At 35.8% G+C, this 24642-nt stretch overlaps 3 protein-coding genes across 6 annotated transcripts in view; 1 reads left to right on the top strand and 2 right to left on the bottom strand.

Moving 5' to 3' along the window:
- The window catches only part of si:ch211-161c3.5 (uncharacterized protein C3orf18), a 15338-nt gene extending 4389 nt beyond the window's left edge, over positions 1-10949 (bottom strand). Inside the window, exons 1-5 of one of the 2 annotated variants that reach the window (XM_049479521.1) lie at positions 10404-10949; positions 5454-5835; positions 3918-3943; positions 3693-3819; positions 2733-2766 (exon numbers count right to left, since the gene is read on the bottom strand). In XM_049479521.1, the coding sequence (XP_049335478.1) occupies positions 2761-2766; positions 3693-3819; positions 3918-3943; positions 5454-5723 (429 nt within the window). In that variant the 5' untranslated portion in view covers positions 5724-5835; positions 10404-10949 and the 3' untranslated portion in view covers positions 2733-2760. The remainder of the gene's footprint in view (positions 1-2732; positions 2767-3692; positions 3820-3917; positions 3944-5453; positions 5836-10403) is intronic. The other variant, XM_049479520.1, reaches the window with a different exon arrangement.
- On the bottom strand, positions 5794-24257 carry LOC103025738 (calglandulin). The gene is made up of 6 exons (XM_049479623.1): positions 24180-24257; positions 19414-19588; positions 15291-15435; positions 15083-15183; positions 10404-10453; positions 5794-5835 (listed from the first exon to the last, which is right to left on the bottom strand). The coding sequence occupies exons 1-6, from the start codon at positions 24255-24257 to the stop codon at positions 5794-5796; spliced, it is 591 nt and encodes a 196-aa protein (XP_049335580.1).
- gnb1b (guanine nucleotide binding protein (G protein), beta polypeptide 1b) overlaps positions 24248-24642 on the top strand; it is a 45178-nt gene continuing 44783 nt past the window's right edge. For 2 of the 3 annotated variants that reach the window (XM_022675546.2, XM_049479503.1), the window contains exon 1: positions 24249-24642. The gene's annotated coding sequence lies outside the window, so the exon portion shown is untranslated. The other variant, XM_022675547.2, reaches the window with a different exon arrangement.

Genomic DNA, 24642 nt, shown 5'->3' with positions numbered 1-24642 from the left:
CTGGTGTTCACCAACTCACTACATTGTTTTTGATGGTTTCCACATGGTATCTGGTGCTCACTACATAATATCTGGTGCTCAAGACATAGTATCTCCTACTCTCTACCTCACACATAGTGCCTGCTGCTCATCACATAGTAGTATGTGGTGCTCACTAAATAGTATCTGATGTACACTCCATAGTATCTGGTGCTCACCACATAGTATCTGCTGCTCTTCACCTCACACATAGTATCTGATGCTTACTACATAGTATCAAGCGCTCATGACATAGTATCTGCTTCTCTCCACCTCACACATAGCATCTTGTGCTCACCACATAGTATCTGGTGAGCACGACATTTTTCCTGAAAAAATGCACCATTCAGGGGCTATGAAGCTTCGTAATGAGATGGAGAGTGAAATAATAAGTAATATGAAATATAAAAACTGAGAAAATGAAAAATGATGGTGAGATATGACTGTATGAATTTGTAGTGTGTTTTTTCCGGATGGGTTAGATATAAATGCAGGATTACAAAATACACTCATCATCAAAATATAGCTGCAAAAGTATTTCGACCCATAAGAAAGTGTGGGATTGTAATGTAACTTTGGGCAGATATAAAGTGTCTGTAATAGTAAAGTGTCTGTGCTGCTTAATTTTTTAGATTTATAAAAAAAAAATAATGTTTATTTTTAGTATAAAAGACACAGAAAGTGTACTAGATCACTAACTTTACGTTAGATATTGTTTTTGAAAGAAATTTATTATTAAATTAGTTAAATAGTTAATTAAATTAGTTAATTAAATTATTAAATAGTATTATTTATCTAGTCAGGTCATGTGATGATGTCACTTCCTGTTTGGGTCACATCCGGGTGATGTGGGGAGCTGTTGTTCTGTTTATCGGGAAGCCAATCGAGAACATCCACCTCCATCCTTGTGAAACATCACTGACGCAATGCCGTAAGTTGGTTTGACAAAATAAGTGTGTTTAAGTTCATCTATTAGTTGTGATATGGTTAAAATATATTATATTTATTTAAAAACACTATTTGATTAAGTTGTGTAAGAAGCTGCGCTAAAGTTTATAGCTACTTACTGTGCAATTTATACTGTATTTTATCTGGTGCCCCTAATGTATAAATTCTACCAGTCAGGAATTAAGAAGCAGTTAAGCCACAGAGTTATTAAGGGTGAGTTTTCAGTGAAGTTTCTTCAGCACTAAGGCTAGGTGCAGCAGCATTAGCATTAGTCGCTAACCACAGCGCTAGCTCTTACAGTATATCGGACTGTAGTCTGCGTGTTTAATGTGGTAAAACAAGCTACGTGGGACAGACCGCTAGCTAATAGCATCCTGGGTTACCAGAACATTCAGGGTTCCTCAGTGTACCATTATTGGGAGGTGTTTACATCTCTCTAGCGCTGCAGTTAGCGGCTAATGCTAATGCTGCTGCACCCAGCCTTAGTGCTGGAGAAACTTCACTGAAAACTCACCCTTAGACACAATACTGGAAATCTAAGCTTACTGTAAATAAACGGAAGTGCTTTACTCACCCAAATAAACATTTTTCATGAGAGAAATCTGTGTAGATTAACATCCAGGGCTTGATTGACGTTGAAAGGAAATGTTTCCAGCCTGAATTTTAGTATTATTTACAGTTTTCATCACAATGTTAAAGAGGAAGCATTACAGTAATTTGGTAAGTAATTTACAGTAATTGGTCACGCTTACTTCAACCATGTCTTTACTGGCGATGTTTTAATTTGGTGTAACTTGGTGTTTAGTCAAAGAGAGTTTTAACACACTGAATATTACAGTGTTTTTAATAAAGATCAAAGGTGAGCTGTCTCTCCATGAGAGTCTGCAAGTTAGCGGCTAATGCTAATGCTGCTGCACCCAGCCTTAGTGCTGGAGAAACTTCACTGAAAACTCACCCTTAGACACAATACTGGAAATCTAAGCTTACTGTAAATAAACGGAAGTGCTTTACTCACCCAAATAAACATTTTTCATGAGAGAAATCTGTGTAGATTAACATCCAGGGCTTGATTGACGTTGAAAGGAAATGTTTCCAGCCTGAATTTTAGTATTATTTACAGTTTTCATCACAATGTTAAAGAGGAAGCATTACAGTAATTTGGTAAGTAATTTACAGTAATTGGTCACGCTTACTTCAACCATGTCTTTACTGGCGATGTTTTAATTTGGTGTAACTTGGTGTTTAGTCAAAGAGAGTTTTAACACACTGAATATTACAGTGTTTTTAATAAAGATCAAAGGTGAGCTGTCTCTCCATGAGAGTCTGCAAGTTAGCGGCTAATGCTAATGCTGCTGCACCCAGCCTTAGAGCTGGAGAAGCTTCACTGAAACTCACCCTTAGACAAAATATTGAAGATCTAAGCATACTGTAAATAAACGGAAGCGCTTTACTTACTTAAATAAACAGTTTTCAGGAGACAAATCTGTGTAGATTAACATTTAGCGATTGATTTGATTTTAAAAGAAAATCTGACATCATTTGAAATCACACCCCACACCATGACACCAGATGTGATAGTGTGATAACAAGTATTTGATCTTGCGTGACCATGGTGAAAATGAGCCACTGTCATCCTGAGGTTTCATTTATTTATTTATTTGTTGTTTGATTTCTTCTCTGTACAGCTATTATTTTTCTGATAATGAGTGTATATCAATGGAATAAATAAGAATAATGAATACACAAAACAAAAACAGATACTTTACCACAAGCAACAAACCATATGGCCTTGTGTCAAAACTTAATAGAAACAAAAAATGACAAAAATAAGATTTAAAATGTTTACTCAAGGTGTGTCCAAAAATACTGATAAAATTATAGTATATGGGGTTGAAGGAATATCAGAACAGAAGATCAACAGAAGCGCAAAAAGCTAAAAGTATTTTCTATCTTCTACAATGTTACCAAACGTTTTTGTTCTGACAGTGACTGCATGAACATTTTCTTTACATAGTAAATGAATAGTAAAGTCCTTCAGACTATGAATGAATTATGAATTATGAATCATGTAGTAACTTAAAAGCGTTAATCAAACCATCTTGGTGTTTCTGGGGAGCTGTTAACTTGCGATTTCTGAGGCTGGTAACTCTGATTACCTTATAGTATTAGTTTCTTTACTTAGTTGGGTAGTTCTTCTCATTACAACATTACCTCACATAAAGCTGACTGAGACTGACTTTAAAGAATGCAAAATACTGTGTTTTTCTAGTGCTATCGAGTGGCGTTAATGTTCCACCAGCGCTGCGGTTAGCAGCTAATGCTAATGCTGCTGCTCCCAGCCTTAGTGATGGAGAAACTTCACGTAAAAACTCACTCTTAGACAAAATATTGAAAATCTAAGCTTACAAATAAACAGTTTTCAGGAGAGAAATCTGTGTAGATTAACATGCAGCACTCGTTTGCTCTCTTCAATGTAAGCATCTTACAACTAGTGTTGTTTAATGCACCTTATAGTCTGAAAAATTCTGTATTAAACATATTCTGGTTTGTTTAACACTTTTTGGTTTACTAAATAATTCAATATATTTTTCTTCACAGTGTGGATAACTTTTGTATAAATCTACTGTGCAGAACATTTTAAAATAATGCAAAAACACTGAATTTAAGGTATGCCCAAACTTTTAATTGCTACTGTACATAAATAAAGTATATAAATGAAGTCTTACTTTGGAGTTTGGCCCCGCTGGGCTACCGTCTCGGCCGTGATCTAAAAGCTCCTGCTCCAGGTCGTCCTGCTCCTCAGCCGGGTCAAAATTATACATGGGCATGAGCTGGTGCCTGAGCTTCTCCAGCCTGCACAGATAAAACTCATCTTCATCATGATGCTCCTCTTATATCATACAAACGACTGGAAATACTGTAGAAATACAGGATTAAACTTCAGTTCTCACCTCTTCTTTTTCCTTATGTACAGCAGCTGAGGACAGAAATAAGGGTTCAGAAGAATATACTGCATGTTCTGATTCAGGGGGTGAGGAACTAAAGGGACTGACAAGAACTTTATATAGTGATGAGCTAAATACATTAACATTAAACTATCTATGGCAATAATAGTCATCTACTTGCTACTAAAACAACTCGAAAATCTACAAGATCTATGAAGCGCCACAGATCCTTAAACCCTTTGGTCTACAAATATTCTCCTGGATAATCCTCCTACGGAGTTTGAAAATCCAAACATGTATGGTATAAAATACTTATCAAAAACCTGGACTTTTGTTAACAATATGGCCGTCATATGCAAATTATTCCTTCTGGATCCACATTGACTCCAACAGCTATCTCGTTTGAACACATCAACACATGATTTTGGGGTGGCCTGTTAAGTTTGGCGAACATATGTGAAAAGGGGGCCGGGCCAAAGGGCAACTTCATCAATCAAAATGTCTGAATGCCATCAGCCAATCAGCAGTCTGTAGGCTTAAACTTCAACTTGAGTGTTATATTCAGTTTGGCAACAATTTTACAACTAGTTCTCAATCATACTTTAATGTTTTTTCTACATCTATAATATGGTTTTGCCATTTTCATCCAGTGACCCATGGTCACTCTGGAGGAGCTGCAGAAATCCACAGCTCAGGTTGAAAGATCTGTCCACAGGACAGCTATAAGTCTCTAAACAGCCTTCCTCTCTAGATGTGCAAAGCTGGTAGAGACAAAGCCCTAAAGATTTGCAGCTGTAATTTCAGCAAAAGAAGGTTCTACTAATTATTGATATTGGGGGCTGAATATGTTTGTACATCACACTCTTTACATTTTGTAAAAAGTTCAAGGGTCATGAATACTTTTTGGAAGCCACTGTAATTCCAAAACTCTTATTAAATTCTGACAGCAATGCAAAAATGACAAATATCAGAAATTAAAATACATTTAAGAGGATATCCATATATCCAGTATTAAAGTAAAATAAATGATACTGGACAGATATAATCTGTCTCTAGTAGATATATAATGGGAAATGAGAACAGTGTAAATTTTTCTTTTGTTTAAAACAGTAAAAAAGTAGTAATCTGCTGTGATAATAAAGGGGTGGGTAATGTGGCACGTAATTTCAGGGTATAATATCGTTCACGATATGAAAAAAGGTTGGCGATATTATTGCATATGAAGCGATATGCCACACCCCTAATGGCCACCATATGAAGCATATTGAAGCCACATTGACTCCAACAGCTATATCTTTTGACCACTTATGTTTATTTCTAAAGAAATCACTTCAGGCATATTCACTATAATAACAATATTTATAAAAATAGTGAAAATAATGCAAATTTTAGAAATGTTAGCAATTAAAACAAATGTAAGATGATTTGACTTGCTAAGATTTCAATTGATTTGTTTTTTTTTTGCAGTGTAAGATCTATATATTCTCAGTGCAGCCAAGAACTTGTCCAGAGCTCCTTCATCTGAACACACTGCATTCTCACCACAACAACGGCCAACCCGATGACTGTGATGATGCTGAACGGCAGCAGGACCATGCTCATCCCGGCGCCCTCCACCGACGCCATGGGCAGCTGTGTGGAGTTGAAGCCGGTCTCGTTGGCCGTGACTGTGGCCGGGTAGAGGGTGGTTCTGGACGTGGTGTTGGGCTGCTCTGTCCTGCTCTCCACGGTGCTGATGATGAGGGGGAAGGGGACGGACGCCGGGACTGAGGCTGGGCTGAAAAAATCAGGTTTGAGTGTAGTCAGAGACATGGCTGCGGATTGGATTGACTAGAAGTGCACTAGAAGAGAGAAGTTTTTTAGGCCGTTGACCACGGTTGGGTCAGTCCTCTGCCATGATCTTTGTCGTGGTTTTCATGAACTCCTGAAAAAAAGGATGAGATGTGTAAATTAGTTAATTTCTAGGGTCATAAACTTTTCTCCCACACTGAAAAAAGAGGATCATTAATAACCTTTCGCTAAAATACACTTTTTCTTGTTGTTGTTTTTCTTGTGTGAAATACAGTAGGTCTGTCTGAGTTGTTTATGATGCTGCGTATGAAACTCCTCCTCAACCTCTTCCTCATTGTCTGCAGCAGCTAGTAAAAGAAAATATTCAGAAAAACGTGTCGATCAGGAAATTAGTACTCATTATTCATGGCCACGCCCACCTCGGCTCGAGACCGCCCAAAGACAGAGCTGAAGCCGAGCAGCAACGCCACCTCGTCAGATAGGAGCTAAATAACAGCGCTAGGAACAGCATGCAGTTCATTCCTGTGTTATTTGTGCAAATAACACATCAGTCTTTATATACTTTACCCAGTAATTCAGAGCTAATGGTTAGAATTAGTCTATGGAGGGAAAACACCACCAGCCAAGTACAGTTGAGATAGGTAGGTGTGTGTTTAGAACAGTTCTGTTTACACTAGTTAAAAGTAAAAATCCACCCCGGGGTTTTGTTTACTTTCTGGGCCTGGACTACACATGTCTGTGTGTGAGTAACTATAGGTTTACATAGGATCTCCAGTGGATTTGGTGTTTTACAGAGACTCTAAGACTAGGTCAGTATAGGCTGAACTGCACTTAGCAGGGTATTATTATACATGTTTTAAAGTAACATTTTACATTGCAAAGACTGTTATAAGTGTAAAAATGGCTTTATTTTAAAATGTTTCTAACTGTTGTCTGCCTCGCTTCCTCACAGTGCTGTTAGCCAATCAGAAGCGATATGTTTGCATGTATGAATATTCATGAGCAAGAGCAGAAATCCTATCGTTTCTGGTCTATTTTCATACATTTCATACACAGATTATGAAGCACATTATTCCCTTCTAATTCAGCAGGTCTCACAGCTGGTTGGATAATACTCACCTCTGAATGGCAAAAGAGCTAGTGCTTAGATCAGTTAGCAGCTAATGCTAATACTGCTCCAGTCTCTGTGCTGGAGAACTAAACTGAAACTCCTGTATAACTCTGTACTTCAGCAGAGTGGCTTTACTGCTCCTTAATACCCGACTGGTAGAATTCATACATAAGGCGCACTGGATTTTAAGGCGAATTGATGATTTTTGGGCAAATTAAAGCATTTTAAGTGCAAAATATTGTGAAAATTAGCATTTGATGGAAACATGAGTTGAAACGATGATAGGGTGTACAGCTTGAGCTTTCATTCATTTCAGAATCATTGTAGATTTGTGCATTGTATGTGTGTGTGTGTGTTTGTGTATGAGTGTGTGTTACTGGTGTGGACATCACTAAAGAAACTCTGTGGACAGGGATGTTTCGTGCGATAGGGCAGACAGGCCTCCAGCTTCCTTCCACATCACAGCCGTTAGGATGTGTGTGGGTGAGTGTGTGTGTGTGTGTGTGTGTGTGTGGATGCTGGGGAAGGAAAGAGGTTTGAGGCTTAAAATAGAGAAGTGGAGATGCTGGAGACAGAAGCCTGGGCTTGGTGTGAATGAAAGTCAGAATCTCTCTAACCGCAGGCTGTCTCCTGCTTTTCATTCACATTTTCATTCTGCTGAATTCCACCTTCTGCTCTCTCTCTCTCTCTCTCTGTCTCTCTCTTTCTCTCTCTCTCTTCAAAGCAGATAGCTTCACATTTCCACACTGCAAGAATTTTGAGCAGAGACTCAAGAGAACTTGAGCCAAACATCCAACAGCCTAGTGCAAAATCCCAAATTATATTATCAACATTAACATTTTAATATTTTAACATTATAGTCATTATGGCTTTTAGACAAATGTGTTTTGGGGAGAGAGGGGGGGGGGGTAGTGCACTATAGGACTCTGTGGGCGTGGCCTAAGCTTTTGTTCTTAATGGCATTTTTATTTTTTCTCCTTACATTACTTTTACTTTTATACTTAGTATAAGTAGTTTAGAAGTAGTTTTGAAACCAGTACTTTTTTAAACACTTTTACTTAAAGAGTAAAAAGCTTTAAAAAGATATAGTTGAAGTATTTTAAACCCTAGTATAAATGCTTCTACCTACAGCAGGGGTTGGCAATAGGCGTCAGGATCACGGTCCATAAAACATCTGGCCCGCGAGGTTGTTTGAACTATAATGAATGATAATGAAAACAATAAAAAAATAAAATGCTTCTCTGGTGAGCTTTTGTTTACATTCCTCTCCTGTCTCTCTCTCTCTGTCGTGCTCGGCGTGACTTTAGTTTCTGCCGGTTTTCGGGTTTTTTTGCCCATTCTTGGGCTCGCTATCTCCTTATAAGAGCGTTTTTTAACCGGCCGTGTCCCAATTCACTAGCCGGGGCAGCGGTTTACCTGCTGTAAGATCTACTGTTCTGCAGTTGGGTTCAACAACCCTCTGGGCTGGAGAGCTACTAGTCTGTAACACTCCATCACATTACACTTCATTTTCCAAAACTGATTTTTTTTTTGTGGTCCGCCACATAATGGCTTGGAAAATATCTGACCCCTGACCTACAGAGTAATGAATGGAGATATTTTTCACAACTCAATTGTATCTGTTATATTAATTGTATATTGACTCTACTCTATCCACACAGCAGTGTTCAATCATTAAGTCTGAATAACAGAAATGACTCTTATTGCAGCAAATGTAAATAAATGACTACCTCTTATTAGTACCTATTAGAATTATGGAGAGTATTTTAATAGGAATGTGTATGCTCCAGATGTAAAATGCTTGTTTGCTCTGTGTGTGTGTATATATAAATGTGTGTGTGTTCACCTCTCCGTGTCGTTAATTTCACCTTGTGCCCCCTCCCTGAGGCAGGTGGGCAGCAGTAGGTGTTGTGGCAGGATGTGGGTATGTGAGTGTGTGATGGGGTGAGAGACAGAGTGGCAGCAGAGCGAGATACTGTACCCTGGAACGACAGTACGCAGAATCCAACCCACGAAGGGAAGGAGCGTTTCGCAAGACAACACACACACAGAGCATACACACCTAGCCTTTGTGTCTGTTTCTGTATCAAACACACTTTTTCCTTTCTCTTATCTCTCTCTAACTCTCTTTCTGTGTGTGTGTGTGTTAGTGGAGGGTAACTGTCAGCAGATGAGTTTGTATACTGTGTTAACCCTTTAAATCAGACTGCAGACTTTCTCATTAGAAAGATGCTCCAAACAGGCTTATAATAATAGTGATAGGGGCATAAAGTTACCATGCAATGAAATTGTTATTTTTGCATCATTAACAAACCTTCAAATAGCTCCACACTTCATTGATCACTTAAAACGAGTTTAAAATAAGACTACCTCTATAAAGGGTTTATAAATGGTTTACAATTAGTTTATTAAGTTTACTAATTAGGTTGCCTTAAAAATCATTAATAATCAGTTATAACACATATGTAGAAAGGGCAACAATGACCTGTTGTTTGCCAAATAGTGAACCCACAGCCATCTATACTGTTGCCCTTTCTTCGTATGTGTTATGACTGATTATTGATGATTTTTAAGACATTTACAACCTAATTAGTAACCATTAATAAACTAATTGTAAACCATTTATAAACCCTTTATAAAGGTAGTCTTATTTTAAAGTGGTACCCTATATTCATACATATGGCGCACCAGATTATAAGGTGCATTTTAAGCGACACTAGTAAGGAAAAAGGTGTTGCCATATTTCCCCTTCTAATTCAACAGGTCTAGCTACTGGAGGTGGACGTGCCGAAATAAGCAAAACATTTTTATATTTAAAGAAAGACGAGCGATAAATGTTAATCTTCACAGATTTATCTCCTGAAAACTGTTTATTTGGGTGAGTAAAGTGCTTTTGTTTATTTAACATATGCTTAGATTTCCAGCGGTTAGCATCAGCGGTTAGCAGCAGTGGTTAGCACTAGTAAATGCCACCTGACAGCGCTACACTTGGGAACCCTGCATGACCATCCCATGTAGCTTGTTTTAACACAGCAAACATGCAGACAACTAAAGAGCTAGCACTGTGGTTAGCGGCTAATGCTATTACTGCTTCAGCCTTGGTGCTGGAGAAATTTCACTGAAAACTCACCCTTATAATAGGGTGGCTTTACTGCTCCTTAATACCTGACTGGTAGAATACAGACATAATGTAAGGAGCACTGTTAATTTTTGGGAAAATGAAAGAATTTTAACACACACATATATGTATATATACAGAGCTCTCTCACTCTCTTTCTCTCGCTCTCTTTGTGTTTGTTGTCTGCTCTGTATATAGATGTGTGTGTGTATGTGCGTGTGTTTGAGTGCACAAGCATGGCCTACACGCTTAATGAAGGACATGTGAAGCTGGCATCATCCACTCACGGCTGTTAAGCCTCTTGTCTCAGCCAATCAGAGATCAGCCCAGGCCAAAGATAGCCAGCAGACCAGCAGAGGCAGCCAACAGCTCTCACATCATCACTACCCATCACCTCTGTGAATGTTTGTTTACTGCACAACAACAATGCTTTATCTATCTGTAGTGATGAGCTGCAGATGCAGACACTCACCTTATCATGGAGAATAATGCAGCCGGAGCTGAGGATGAGCAGGATGAGCACTGAAAAAGAGATAAAGAGAGAGAGATATCCAAGCAGGAGATGGAAAAAAGAGAGAAAAATAGAGACTGTCTCCCTCCTCCTCCTCCTCCTCCTCCTCCTTCTTTTCTCCACAGCAGGGGGGAGGAAGAGCTCAGCTGTTGTCAATTTGAGCAGCAAACAACAGCCTTTCCCCCAGAGGATTCAGTCGTTTGCCACCGTTCCCTCGCTTTCTCCCTCCGGCAGCTCCCCCAGATCATCTAACTCGCACCTCTTCCCTCGCTCTGTATCCCTCCGCTCGTCCTCCCATTCCTTTATTCCTCCTCTCTTGTTCTCCTGTTCTGTTCTTCAACAGGCAGAAGCAGCTACATGGATGCTACAGAGCCAGAGCTGTAGAGCAAGTTCCACCTCCCTCTGAGAGCTGCTATTGGCCGGCTCCGGGACAGGGACGGGATGCGATTGGCTGAAGCGGGAGTCCATCACTCTTAACAGGGATGAGGATAGGATTTAATGGCTGAGCACAGCAGATGCCATGATTGCATCCGGGTAGCGGGCGGCTCTGGGATGTTTTAACCCTTTACTGCCCTGCTCTCATATTAAATTATGCTGTTTACTCTGTTTACTATTTGTTTTATTACTCTTTTATTACATTTTAATTTTTTTTTTCAGGAATATAAATGAAAATATGTACAATACATTGATAGAAATAAGTATTTGATCCCTTGCTGATTTTGCAAGTTTGCCCAATGATGAAGACATGAACAGTCTTTATATTTAGGAGTAAGATCATTTTAACAGGGAGAGATCAGAAATATCAAAAATACATCTAAAATCTTAAATAAATCACATTGTATAAATTATAAAAATTTACTTGCATTTTCCATTCCAGAGAGAAATAAGTATTTGAGCCCTCTGGCAAACAAGACTTAGTACTTTTCTTTTTGAGCCACTCCTTTGTTGCCTTGGCTGTATGTTTTAGGTCATTGTCATGCTGGAAGACCCAGCCACAACCCATTTTTAATGTCCTAGCAGAAGAAAGGAGGTTGTCACTCAGGATTATTTTACGGTACATGACTTTATACATCTTCCTATTGATGCGGAGAAGTTGGCCTGTGCGCTAGCCCACAGAGAAACACCCCCAAAACATAAAGTTCCCTCCTCCATGCTTGACAGTGGGGACGGTGTTCTATCTAACCTGTGTCTCCTATAAATACTCCTATAAATACTTAAAAGAATGATTGGTTCATGTAGGTTCGTATGCTCTAGTCCAGTTATTTTAATTGCTTCTGCATGTGTGCATTTGTACATCTGCATCAGAAATGGGTTACAGTATATAAGATATATATATAGGTTTAAATAAATGTTATAATCATGTAATTAATATGTAATTACCAACCTAGGGAGTTTAAAATGACTGTACAATGTGTAAACCAATATACAGCTCTGGAAAACGTTAAAAAGTTTCTCTGATTTTGCTATTGATAGATATATGTTTGAGTAAAATGAACATTGTTGTTTTATTCTATAAACTACAGACAACATTTCTCCCAAATTACAAATAAAAATATTGTCATTTAGAGCATTTATTTACAGACAATAAGAAATGACTGAAATAACAAAAAAGATGCAGAGCTTTCAGACCTCAAATAATGCAAAAAAAAACAAGTTCATATTCATAAGTTCATAAAGTTCATAAATCAATATTTGGTGGAATAACTCTGGTATTTAATCACAGTTTTTATGCATCTTGGCATGTTCTCCTCCACCAGATTTACGCACTGCTTTTGGATAACTTTATGCCTTTACTCCTGGTGCAAAAATTCAAGAAGTTCAGTTTGGTGGTTTGATGGTTTGTGATCATCCATCTTCCTCTTGATTATATTCCAGAGGTTTTCAATTTGGTAAAATTAATGAAATTCATCATTTTTAAGTGGTCTTTTTTCCAGAGCTGTGTATTATAATTATTTTTGGTATAAAAAAATAAAAACAGTGTATTTGCTGTAAATGAGAGAGAGAGTGTTGTTTTGTACAATCACCTGGCACTTTATTAGAAAGACATTAGTAAGTACTTCACCCTACTCATTCATGCAATTATCTACAGTAAGCAACAAATTGTGTGGCAGCAGTGCAGTAAATAAAGCAGTGCAGATACATTCCAGCAGTTTTAGGTAATGTTCAAATCAATGTTCAATCAATCAAATCAGAATAGGAAGAAAATCTCAGTGTTTACAATTATTTTAAATGTGGTAATTGTTGGTGTCAGAGGTGGCTGTTTTTTGGGATTATCAGCACAACACAAAAAACTTTAGACTTTAGAGTTGCTTTAGAATGGTATAATAAAGAAAACACATCCAATAGGCTTCAGTTCTGCAGAGGGAAGCACTTTGTTGATGAAAGAGATCAGCAGAGCATGTCCACTATTGTTGGAGCTGACAGAAAGACTACAGTAGCTATAAGATAAGCACTTTGTGTAATGCTGGTGAGCAGAAAAGATGCATAACACACCCAACCCAAAACAGATGAACATCAGCAGTAGGAAATACCATGTCAGGTTCCTTGGTCAGTGTAACATTTATTAATTAAACGTTCTAACTGTTATAGGCTAAATGCAAAAATTGAAAACTGGATGTAAAAACGTTTTTTTTATGTAGTGCAGTGTGCAAGTATGAAAGCCCATTCCCACCACCTAAAAATAAAATGAAATAATCCAGCACATTTTTAATTATTATTGAGTAAACAGCTATTTCAATATTTTGACATACTATGTCATTATTTTAAGGTAGTATGTCATTATTTCGAAATACTATCAATATTTTGAGATACCAAGTCATTATTTTGAGAAAAAACTTTGAAAAACGTTGAAGCCTACCATACATAACACACTAAAATTGAAGTCCAGTGTGTGTTATTAAATTAATTTCTTCTCTCCGGAGGTCCAGAGGCTAATTTTGATATTGTGTGATTCCTCTAAAAGTACCAATATTTCATGATTTGTGAATCCACATCCAAAATAGTCCTCAATGATAGTATGTATTTTGTGTCTCAGTCTCACCTGCTTCTGAACAGTCTACTAGTATCTCAAAATAATAAGTTACTATCTCAAAATAATGACTTACTATCTCAGAATAATGACTTACTTTCTCGAAATAATGAGATAGCAGTTTACTTAATAATAATAATAATAATAATAATAATAATAATAATAATAATAATAATAGTAATTATTAATAATTATTAATAATTAATTATTGGCGGGAATGGGCTTCCATATACAATAAATATTTTTTCTTTTTTTTTCCAATTTTGGATTTTTCATCTCTGCCCCTCACAATTGGAATTTCATGAAAAATAAAAAAAAAGTATTTTCTTTATTTTTTGGATGCATTTTTTTTTGCATTTTGCAAGTTGGATTAAACCATCAGATTTGTGTTAAAGAAAAATGGACAGATCTAAAAATCGAGAGAAGATTCACCTTTTCATTTTTCTTGAAATTCTGTTTGTGAAAGGCTGAAATAAAAAAAACTAGATAATTGAAAAATTGTATGAAACGACATTTTTTCTTTATTATAGAGTTTAAAAAAATGATTAAGTTGTATACCCAATTTCCTATTGATACAGTCAAAAAATTAAGAGCATCCTTTTATAAATTACTTCTTGTACTAATTTTGTTTTGTACGTATTCCCTTGATCATCCGTTGGTTTCCACGGTTTCATCAGATGTTTCCTCTTAGTCTTAGCTCATCTTGAATGAATCTCCAGTCATCATGGCAACAAATTCTGTGAAAACAGTAAGATTTACAGGTGCATCTCAAAAAAATTTAATATCTTTGAAAAGTAACTTTATTTTAGTAATTCAGTTGAAAATATGAAACTCATATATTATATATATTACATTACATTACAATTAAGCATTTATTTATTTTATTGTTGATAATTATGGCTTACAGCCAATGAAAACCCAAAAATCAGTGTCTCAGAAAATTAGAACATTATATTAGACCAATTGGTACTTTTGGCAGTGTGGGCAGTGTGCCAAGTACTGCTGGAAAATGAAACTCCTGCGTCCAGACTGCAATTAAAAAACAGGAGGATCAGTGAGTTTTTTGGCTTTCTCGGTCACATGACATCACGTTCAGTAGCTCCTCCATTTCCACTTCCTTATGTGTTTACGTGGATCTCCATGGAAACGCGAGCCCAAAGTGTAATTACAGTGCGCGGCAGTGGACAAATAACTATTTTGTTAAAGAAGGAGGATGAAACTCAGAGATGTGGATCCGGACGGGACTAAAATTACTGGAGGACCCCAAAGTTCAGAGAAAAACTGTAGATAATTCAGCCTGTAATTTTCTCAGAGGACGTCTTAGAAAAACACGTATATGGTTGTTTCGGACTGGAATAAAATCACAGGGGACCCCAATAAAAGATAAAATTACCCCAGAACCCCCTGAGAAACTGATTCAGTTCGGATAGTGCTTTAGTGATGATTTTTTTTCATTGACACCACTAATATAAATATAATTGCAATATAATTTTACATTTCTTACAATCATTCTTTTAATTACATTTTAAATATCCACTATAAACATGTGTGTTTTAAGAAGAACAAGCACGATTAATCACAGTTAAACACAGAATATTGTTATGATGAGTACCTTCATAATCGATCGTTCCGTCTCCATCCTTATCGGCCTCCTTCATCATCTGCTCCGCCTCCTCCTCATTTAGAGGCTCACCAGCGTTCATCAGTACATACCTGCAGACACACAGCACAGTCCTCACAGCACAGTCCTCACAGCGACGTGAAATTAAAGGCACTGTTCTCCTGTTGAGTTAAAAAGTTTGTTAAAAAGCTGAATTTACTTCAGTGTGTTCCAGTCGATGTATCCCTTCGCCTCCTTATCAAACACTTTAAAAGCAGCTCGAAGCTCCGCGTCCTGATTTTTAGTCCTTTCATGATAAAGAGCCATGAGACCCAGGAAGCTGTCACAGTTAAAAGTGCCTTTACCTGCAAACGAGAAGAACGTTACTGATGATATATAATCATTTTGCTAACATTTAAATATATTAACAATGTACAGTACCAGTCAAAAATTTTGACTCACCTTAAATGTAGTGTTTTTCATTATTTAGAAAATTTCTGCATTGTAAATTAATCCCAATGCAATATACAGATTTTTTTGTATATTGTAAATTAATAAAAAGAAACCAAAATACTCTGTGAAGCATTTAGCTGATCTTATCTGGGGAGCTGGTAACTTGAAGTTTCTGAGCTGAAATTATCCTGTACAAGAGAAGAAACTCTTGCTCTTCCTTTTCTGGGGCATTCCTGATGAGTGCCAGTTTCAGCATAACGTTTTTGATGGTCTTTGAGACCGCACTTTACTTAGTTCAGTAGTTCTTTCCATAATATGGATTAGAACAACGATTGTCAACTGGTCATTTTGGGATCACAAACACATTCTGGATGGGTCACTGAGAGCTTATAAAAAATAAATACAATAAAAAAAAATTAATATAATTAATGCTCATCCGTCTTTTGTATTGGGTAAAAAAGAGAGAGTTTCTTACTAATGTACTCTGTATTTTACTTTTATTCTTTTTTATTGTTTTAAGTTATTGCTTATTATATATTTTTTTTACTCTGTATTGCACTTAGTTTTATTTATTCATCTGTAGTTGATATCTGTAGTTCATATGAGTTGAACAGCTGTTAACCCTCCTGTTAGGTTCAATTGTCAGAAACAATAATGCTGTTCCTGGGTCAGTTTGAATTATCCAAAATATGTCTGAAACAAAAAAAAATCCTAAAAAGCAGTGTAAATATTTCAATACTTTAGTTCATTACTAATTATTCTATCAATATGTCACGTCTGGTGCTGTTAGCTCCTCTGTCCCTTCCACACCAAGCTCTAACGGAGGTTCTCAGGTCAACAACTACACTACCCAGAATGCACCACCCGCTGACATCACGCACTCACCTGATCACGTGACACCTCACCTGCTTCCTCCAGGAAGTCCCGAATACTGATTACTGGCACTATAAAGGTGCACGCCAAACAGACTACCACGCCGCGTATTGTAGGTTATCCTCGTACAAAGCGTTACTTATCTCTTGTCTCAGTTTACTTTGTGTATGACCTTGCTTTTGTTTCCTCGACGCCGATTTTTGCCTCTGCCTTTGATATTGGATTGTTTGTGTATGACCTGGGCTGTGTTTTCACCACCGCCTCTTGGATTATCTCTGATACTGGATTGCTTGTGTATGAACTCTGGACTGTCTCTCGTTTATGGTATGGTTTTGTCTTCATTGCTCTGTCTACTGGTAATTACCCCTGTTTCTGTATCGACCCTGATTACATCTGTTTATTCTTATAATAAACGTTTATTGTTCTTATCAGTATCTGCGCTTGTCTGCTATTCTGTGCTCATCATGACACAATATTTAGTGCAATGGTGTTCCTTATTTCTAACAGGTAATGGATTCATTCATTAATTAAAAAATACATGTTCAAACTTTTTTTTTTTTTTAATGTTTCACTATTTTATTACTTTTAAAAGACCAACATATAAAACACAATAGTTTTACACAACATTGAAACATGACATTTTAGCAATTTTGTTTTAGTTTTTTGCTGGGGGTGGGGTTTGCAAATATGTGAGAGAAACTATTTTCATATTATTTTAGATGTTTATTATACTAATTAAGGCAAAAAAAAGACGTTTCATACTGAAAGAAATACTTTTAACTATTTTTCCTAGATCTTCAAACTTTAAAACAGGCCAATTTGACCCAGAACATAACAGGATGGTTAATAAGGTTCCTACCTGAGAGTCTGTCTATCGAGCCAAGTAATGCCCCTGATTTTCTTTTTAGGTAAAATTTTGTCTCTGATAGTTTTATTTGCTTGTTCTGAAACTTTAATATTTATCAACTATATTGCCATACACGACATTGCATATCTTTTTGTATAGTTATTTATTTGAGTCAAACACCCAATTAAAGTTTTGTTCTTTAAATTTGTTCAGAAAGTCTCAGTTCTGCAGTCAGGCTGCAGATGGCGTTGAGAGCTTTATAAAGAACTTTATGCTCTGAAGTGTCTCTGTGTTGAATGGCGCCCTCCTATGGTCTCATCCTCATCCTCAGCCCCAGCCCTCATCCCCTTAATCCTCTTATGTGTCCCTGTTTACTAAACTCTGTGTAATGGGGGCTCAAATTAACTGGCTGATATTTAGAGTGCTGTGGGGCAGCAGTGCTGAGCGTAATCCGCTGCAGATTCAGTTACATTAAAATACAGTAAATTACTCTACTTTAGGATTGGGCTGGTTTATTCTGCGGGTTTCCTCCCTGGGCCTGGAAAAGCGGCTTTAGCCCTGTCATACAAATACGCCACTGTATTACAGCCGGGACAGATGTCTCTTTACAAATGATATTAGTTCTTATAATATTAAGGCAGAAATATTTATTTAATATCATTACTGGTAGTAGTGGTAGTAGCAGTCATATTATACTGTAGAAACCAAGTACACTGGATATGATAAGGCAAAATTACGTTATGTATAAATGTGCACACAAAATAGCTATAAAATACATTTTATTATTAAGCATACTGTCTTGTATATTAAGCTAATTGCAAAAGTAAAATATGTAATTAAAAACATTAATAAAAATACTTAGAACACTTAAAAAATTGCATTTGTTACCTGTCCCCCACTCTCTAACTATAAACTTTACCCATCTTTATCCCTTTCATGCTTTAAAATATATTTTGTTCCACAATAAATCCATAATATTTAAGTTTAAATACACATTTTAGTTGTGTCCCTGGGTTTATACTCAGTCCTGTTACCATAACACATTACCCTGATCATCTGAAACATCTGGAACATTTTACAACAGGAAGTCCAATCTACAACAGGAAGTGACATCAGCTGGTTCTTCTGTATATTTGATCTTATTGTAATGATGACTGATGAGCTCAATCTCAATACTCAGTCCTGTTACATAAATTATTTCTTACATCTTATCTGTTTATTTTTAAAATACAAATTTTCTATTAAAAAAAAAAAACACTAGGATGTGCTCAGTGTTCTCATGCTATTAGCATAGTCGCCATTAACTATTTTTCTTGTTTTTGCTAATTCTAATTCTATAACTTAGTCCTGCTACTTTTAGTCATGTTACTCATAATATAAAGAGTAACAGGAGTAAGTTCCAGTAACAGGAGTGAGTTCCAGTAGCAAGAATGAGTGCCAGTAACAGGAGTGAGTAGAGTCCCCTGCATGGTTAATTGATTTATTAATGTGAATATTAGTTAATGTAAATCACTATTTTTCCAATTCTGTTTGATTCATCATTTATCCCTTTGTTTAATAAATTGCATATTTAAAATTTGACCAATTTGAGGTTTAGATTTTCTTAGAAAGTGCATGCATATATGTTTTTTTTTTTGTCATAAAGACTTTCTTGAGAGAAAAGCAAAGGAATTAGTGGACTCGCTTTTAAACATGCCTTTTAAATGTCACATGAGTTTTGATAACAGGACTAAGAAAAATGTAAACCATCTTCTAAAAAAATTAAGTAAAGCTGCCTGAGAAAACAGTACATGTTTTCAATAGTTAAATATATGTGTTATTAGATTCAGAGTTGAAAAAAGATTACATTTAATTAGATTATGAGTTAAATGGCACCCATTTGGGTGGAATGGCCCATATAATTATTGTAAATTTAATTAAATACAGTACTATTACTCTACTGCACAATTTCCAGCTGTGTTTTTTATATAATAATATTGTTATAATATTAGATTATACATGTATTATGGTAAAAATATACATGGTTAATTATTGTGTAATATTTTAAGTTTCAAGTTGTGTAAAGGTTTAATTAAACTAATGCCTGAAACTATTGGTTTATTCTATTTTTATGGCTTTTTTATATATATTCTTTTAATTTATTTTTTTGAAAAGCAATAAATAACTTCACCATCTTTGTCCACGTCTTTGGCCATCTGGCTCAGCTCTCTTTTGGTTGGGTTGATTCCCATCAGACTCATCAGTCTCTCCAGCTCCTGCGTCTTCACGTCTCCGTTCCCCTCCTCATCAAACATCTCAAACACGCCTTTATACTCGCTGATCTGCTCCGGGGTCAGTTTACTCGCCTAAGAGGGAGACATGTACTGTTATACAGCTCTAGATAAGAGTAAAAATAAAATAATATTAAAAATACTTAAAAATAATAATATATAATATGGGCTTATATATAATATATATATATATATATATATATATATATATATATATATATATATAATACACAGCTCTGGAAAAAAGACCACTTAAAAATGATGAGTTTCATTAATTTTACCAAATTAAAAACATCTGGAATATAATCAAGAGGAAGATGGATGATCACAAACCATCAAACCACCAAACTGAACTGCTTGAATTTCTGCACCAGGAGTAAATCAGCATAAAGTTATCCAAAAGCAGTGTGTAAGACTGGTGGAGGAGAACATGATGCCAAGATGCATGAAAACAGTGATTAAAAACCAGGATTATTTCACCAAATATTGATTTATGAACTTTATGAACTTGTGAATATGAACTTGTTTTCTTTGCATTATTTGGGGTCTGAAAGCATTTCTCATTTTCTGCAAATAAATGCTCTAAATGGCAATATTTTTATTTGGAATTTGAGTAAAATGTTAATTTTACTCAAACATATACCTATAAATATCAAAATCAGATAAACTGATTCAGAAACTGAAGTGCGCTCTTAATTTTTTTTAAGTTCACATTTGATTTGCCATTTTCACCATCAGTGTGTAGCCATTCCCTCCACGCTACCTTAGGTAAACTTGTAGATCATTTATCATTGATCTCAATATTGTAGGCTGTAAAAGCAAGCATCACTTTCTTTCTGAGTTGCTAACTCTGTGTAGGCATTGTGCTGTACTGTTCGCTCTATAGCATTTTCATTCTGCATCTTATTTTCTGAAAATTTTAAGTCTATATTTTAGTTAAATGATACAAATATAACAAAAAATAATAGAATTTAAATATAAGATATAATTTAGACAAAATAACTTTTACTTCAAGTTTTAGGTTTGATTAAATTTGTTTCAATTTTCATTAAACATTTTTTGTTCATTTTTAAAGCAGCCAGTTTCCTCATATTATTTAAGTAAATTCAACTTATTTAGATTTACAGTGACCCCAACCCTGTTTAAAGGTCAGAAAAAAATGTTTTCTTTCTTGTTTATTGTGTTTAGTGCAAAGAACCAGACGTTAGAAAGTTTTTAGGCAACTAAAGTTAGTTATCGTTAGTAGTAGATTTATAATATAAAAAAATATATATATATTTTTACATATTTAGTTATACATATGGTATAAAAAGCAGTAATTTGAGTATGTTAGATGTAAGGAAAGCAGCTCACCATTCTGTCAGGATTCTGGGCAGGAAGGTTCTGGGTCTGCTGGTCTGGGGATGTAGATATTCACTCCTGAAAGCCATAGCTGATATCATGCAAAACTTTCCCGTGAGATTTTTACACGCTTTTACATGCACCATTTATGGTATCCTGGAGATTGTCCATTTCCCACTGGAGGAGCATCAGCGCTGCTCATTACTGAGTGTGAATTTAAGGATTGGATCACATGTTGTCCTGATTAATGACGTCTAAGGAAGAGTTCTGCCATGTGGACCGCAGCATTTCTCCTGTCAGGATGAAGACCCAGGATACGACTTACAAGCGTGATTAGCTGACCTCTGTTTCAGAACAAGCTCAGCTAATATCTACAGCTCTCTGTGGGATTTGTAAAGTTTTCAGCAGGTGCTAAAGGCTGAGTTCACATCAGCAGACCAAATAAAGCATTATGAACCACTAGCTTTCTATTTCTAGGTTCCAACAACTGTGGAGCCCATTAGAGATTCTGGATTATTCTACTGAAGTAATTGCTGTGTGAGAGTGGTCTGCAGTGAAGAGCCTCTTTTTTGAGCTCTTTAGATCAGCGCTGTTAAAGGAGATTGTCTTTTGTTGTAGTAAAACATGGTAAAAGGTTCTTATCTTTGATGAATAGCACACCTCCGTTCTCCCACAGCGTTCTGAGATCCGGAAATTTTAATTTAATTTGTTCAAACACCCTTCAGACTGGGTGATACGGGGCATAATTTACCCTGATAAATCACTTTTTACACCCTTATCCAGCTCAAAGTAGCTCCACACCTCCTTGCTAGAATCTGGAGAGCCCTGAAACTAACATAACATAGACATATATATATATATATATATATATATATATATATATATATATATATATATATATATATATATATATATATATATATACATAGAAACAGCAGGCGCCAGGAGGCAGGCTATGTGGAACTTATGTATAGATATATATGTCTACGTTATTATCAGTACAGTGATAGCAGCACACGGAGCTGATGCTAGCATTATGGGATGTAAACAGTGTTTTTTAATAAGCTTCTTGTGCACTTTTTAAGTTATTAATGCGTTGTTTTAAATGTCAGGGCTCTCCAGATTCTAGCAAGGAGGTGTGGAGCTACTAAGTACTTTTTATCATGTTTTACTACAACAAAAGTTCATTTTACACCAGAGTTTTCCTTTAAGCTCACACTCTACAAAATAATTTTGTGTTTTAGTCAGAAACTTATATTATCAGCTCAATAAAATGAGTTCAGAGAACTTCAACCATAAAATTTAAAAATGTTTGTTGTGCCAATTAAAAAATATCATTTCAACCAAATTTTAGTTATACTACACGTGTCAATGCTCTTTCCACGGTGTTGGTATATACAGCTTTTCCATAGGCTCCTAGCATCATATATTTGCATATTGGGTGTGGGTCGCCCTTACTTATCATCTTTTTGTTGTCTGTTGCCCAAAGCTACTTTATCCTAGTCGTGCTTTAGTGTAATATATATGTTGTAGGCTGTAATTCTGTGTTCCTAGTGGTCACAGCATGTTGGCTTAAAACTACAGTGTCCATTTTTGTGCTGCTACAGTATTATGCTGTCAGTATTTTAAACTTCATTTATTTTCAATATACTGCAAATAATGCAAGCATAACGCAAAGAAAATAAGTACATATTTATTTAAAAACAACAATACTAATGTTTATCTCAGGAAGGGCTCAGAAATAAATTTTTGGTGAAATAATCCTTTTGTGTGTCAAGGCATGTTCTCCTCCACCAGTCTTACACACTTCTTTTGGATGACCTTATGTCATCTTCCTCTTGATTACATTCCAGAGGTTATCAGTGGGGTTCAAACATTTCTCATTTTTTTGCAAATAAATGCTTTAAATTATAATATGTTATATGAATGAGCCACACAATTAAAACCACTTTCCTAATACTGTATAGTTAATTCTCATGTTTGACCTATCAAGGCATGAACTACACATCACCAACACAGGTGTCCTGTGGTATCTGGAACCAAGACATTAGCAGAAGAAGCTGTAAATTGTGAGGAAGAACCTTCATGAAGCACATGAATGAGCCCTGATCACTGAATAGCAGGAACATCTCACAAGATGCTATTTTTGAGATGTTCTTGTGACCCAGTTGTCTAGCGATCCCATTTTAACTCCTGTCAAAGTGGATCAGATTCTTACACTTGCCCATTTGTCCTGCTTACAAGTAGACCTGGATTATTTTCACAATTAAAATTTAGTTATGTTCGTTTGTATCTTACAATACACATTACAGCTAAATATATTATAATTATATATTATTTACAATTAAAAAAATATGGATTATGCAACATTTCTGTTATTAACTGGATCTGAAGAGCTTAACTGGCAAAATTGTAAATTATTTTATATATTAAAAATAAATGTTATTTTAATCAGGAAGGAATAAGAAAAAATATATACGTTACACTTTTAAACAGTAAATATATTGGGAATAAATGTAATGAATAATAATAACAACAACAATAATAATAATAATATGTGATGTCTGACACTTTACATATGCATATGTGTATATATACACAGATTTGTGTTTACTCTGTTTACAATTGATAGTTTACACATTTTGCCTTTACATTTACTAATATATATTATATGAAAAGTGTTTATATAGATTTTTATTTATTTGTTGTTCATTACTGATGATGTTATTTCTATAATTCTGGAATAAATAATACAATTACATCAAATATTATAATAGTAAAGAAGGCAACATGTTTTAACAAGTGTCTCTAAATGATCAATTGTAAACACAATAATTAGAAATGTGTATTTATAATAAACAAAAATGGGAAAAAAAAATGTATGGATTGTCACATATATAATTTTAATATATATAATTATGTTATGTTCATATGTATAAATAGAAACATAAGTGTGTATACAGATTTTTATTTATTTATAAAAATGCATCAAATAATATTATAGTAAATGTGAAGGCAAAATGTGTTAACCATTGTATATGTATTTTTCATTATAATAATTTAATCATAGTAAAAGTAAAGGCGAAATGTGTTACTTTAGTATTTATTACATATTTACAGTATAAACGTTTTGCTTTCATTTTTCTTTTTCTCCTTCCTTCCTGATTAAAGCCATGTTTAATTTAATATATATATATTTGCTGTGAATCTAGTGTATTAATAATATGTCTGTACATTGGCTTTAGATGTTGTACTCTTTCTGTTAATATTAATAGTATTTTTTATTATGATGATTATGATTATTAATAATAAAGCTGATAGTTGCGCCGGTTGTGGCGCGAGCGGGCTGGTGCGTAAGCGGCGTGGGGTTTCCCGAGGCGCACTGCAGGGTCACCGCGCCCATCTCGTTGTCTGATGGCCGGATGAGAAGCGGAGCGAGCGGAGGAGAGCGGCTCCTTCAAGGAAGGCAACGGGGAAGCGGAGTCAGACAGCCGGATTTACACCGCCCGAATCCCGCCTTACGGACCTCCGCGACCGGCGCTTTGTGTTGCGGCTGAACGGTGTGCTCGAGAGCTTCCAGAAGCGGGCTGTGTTCTGGTTCTGGAGCGTTTTATTTCTGAGATCTGGACTGGTTTGTGAGGACCGAGCCTAGTTGGGTTTAGTTTAGCTTAGCGAGCTAGCTCGTCTTGTTGCTCGTCGTTGATGCGTGGATTTGACAGCTGCACAGTCGGGTTTATTCGGTCAATGCCATATAACGTTAAAACAAGGCCAGCTCCCACTGAGTACAG

The sequence above is a fragment of the Astyanax mexicanus genome, chromosome 5, assembly GCF_023375975.1.
Source record: "Astyanax mexicanus isolate ESR-SI-001 chromosome 5, AstMex3_surface, whole genome shotgun sequence".
NCBI lineage: Eukaryota > Metazoa > Chordata > Actinopteri > Characiformes > Acestrorhamphidae > Astyanax > Astyanax mexicanus.
This window is presented reverse-complemented; position numbering and strand designations above follow the sequence as displayed.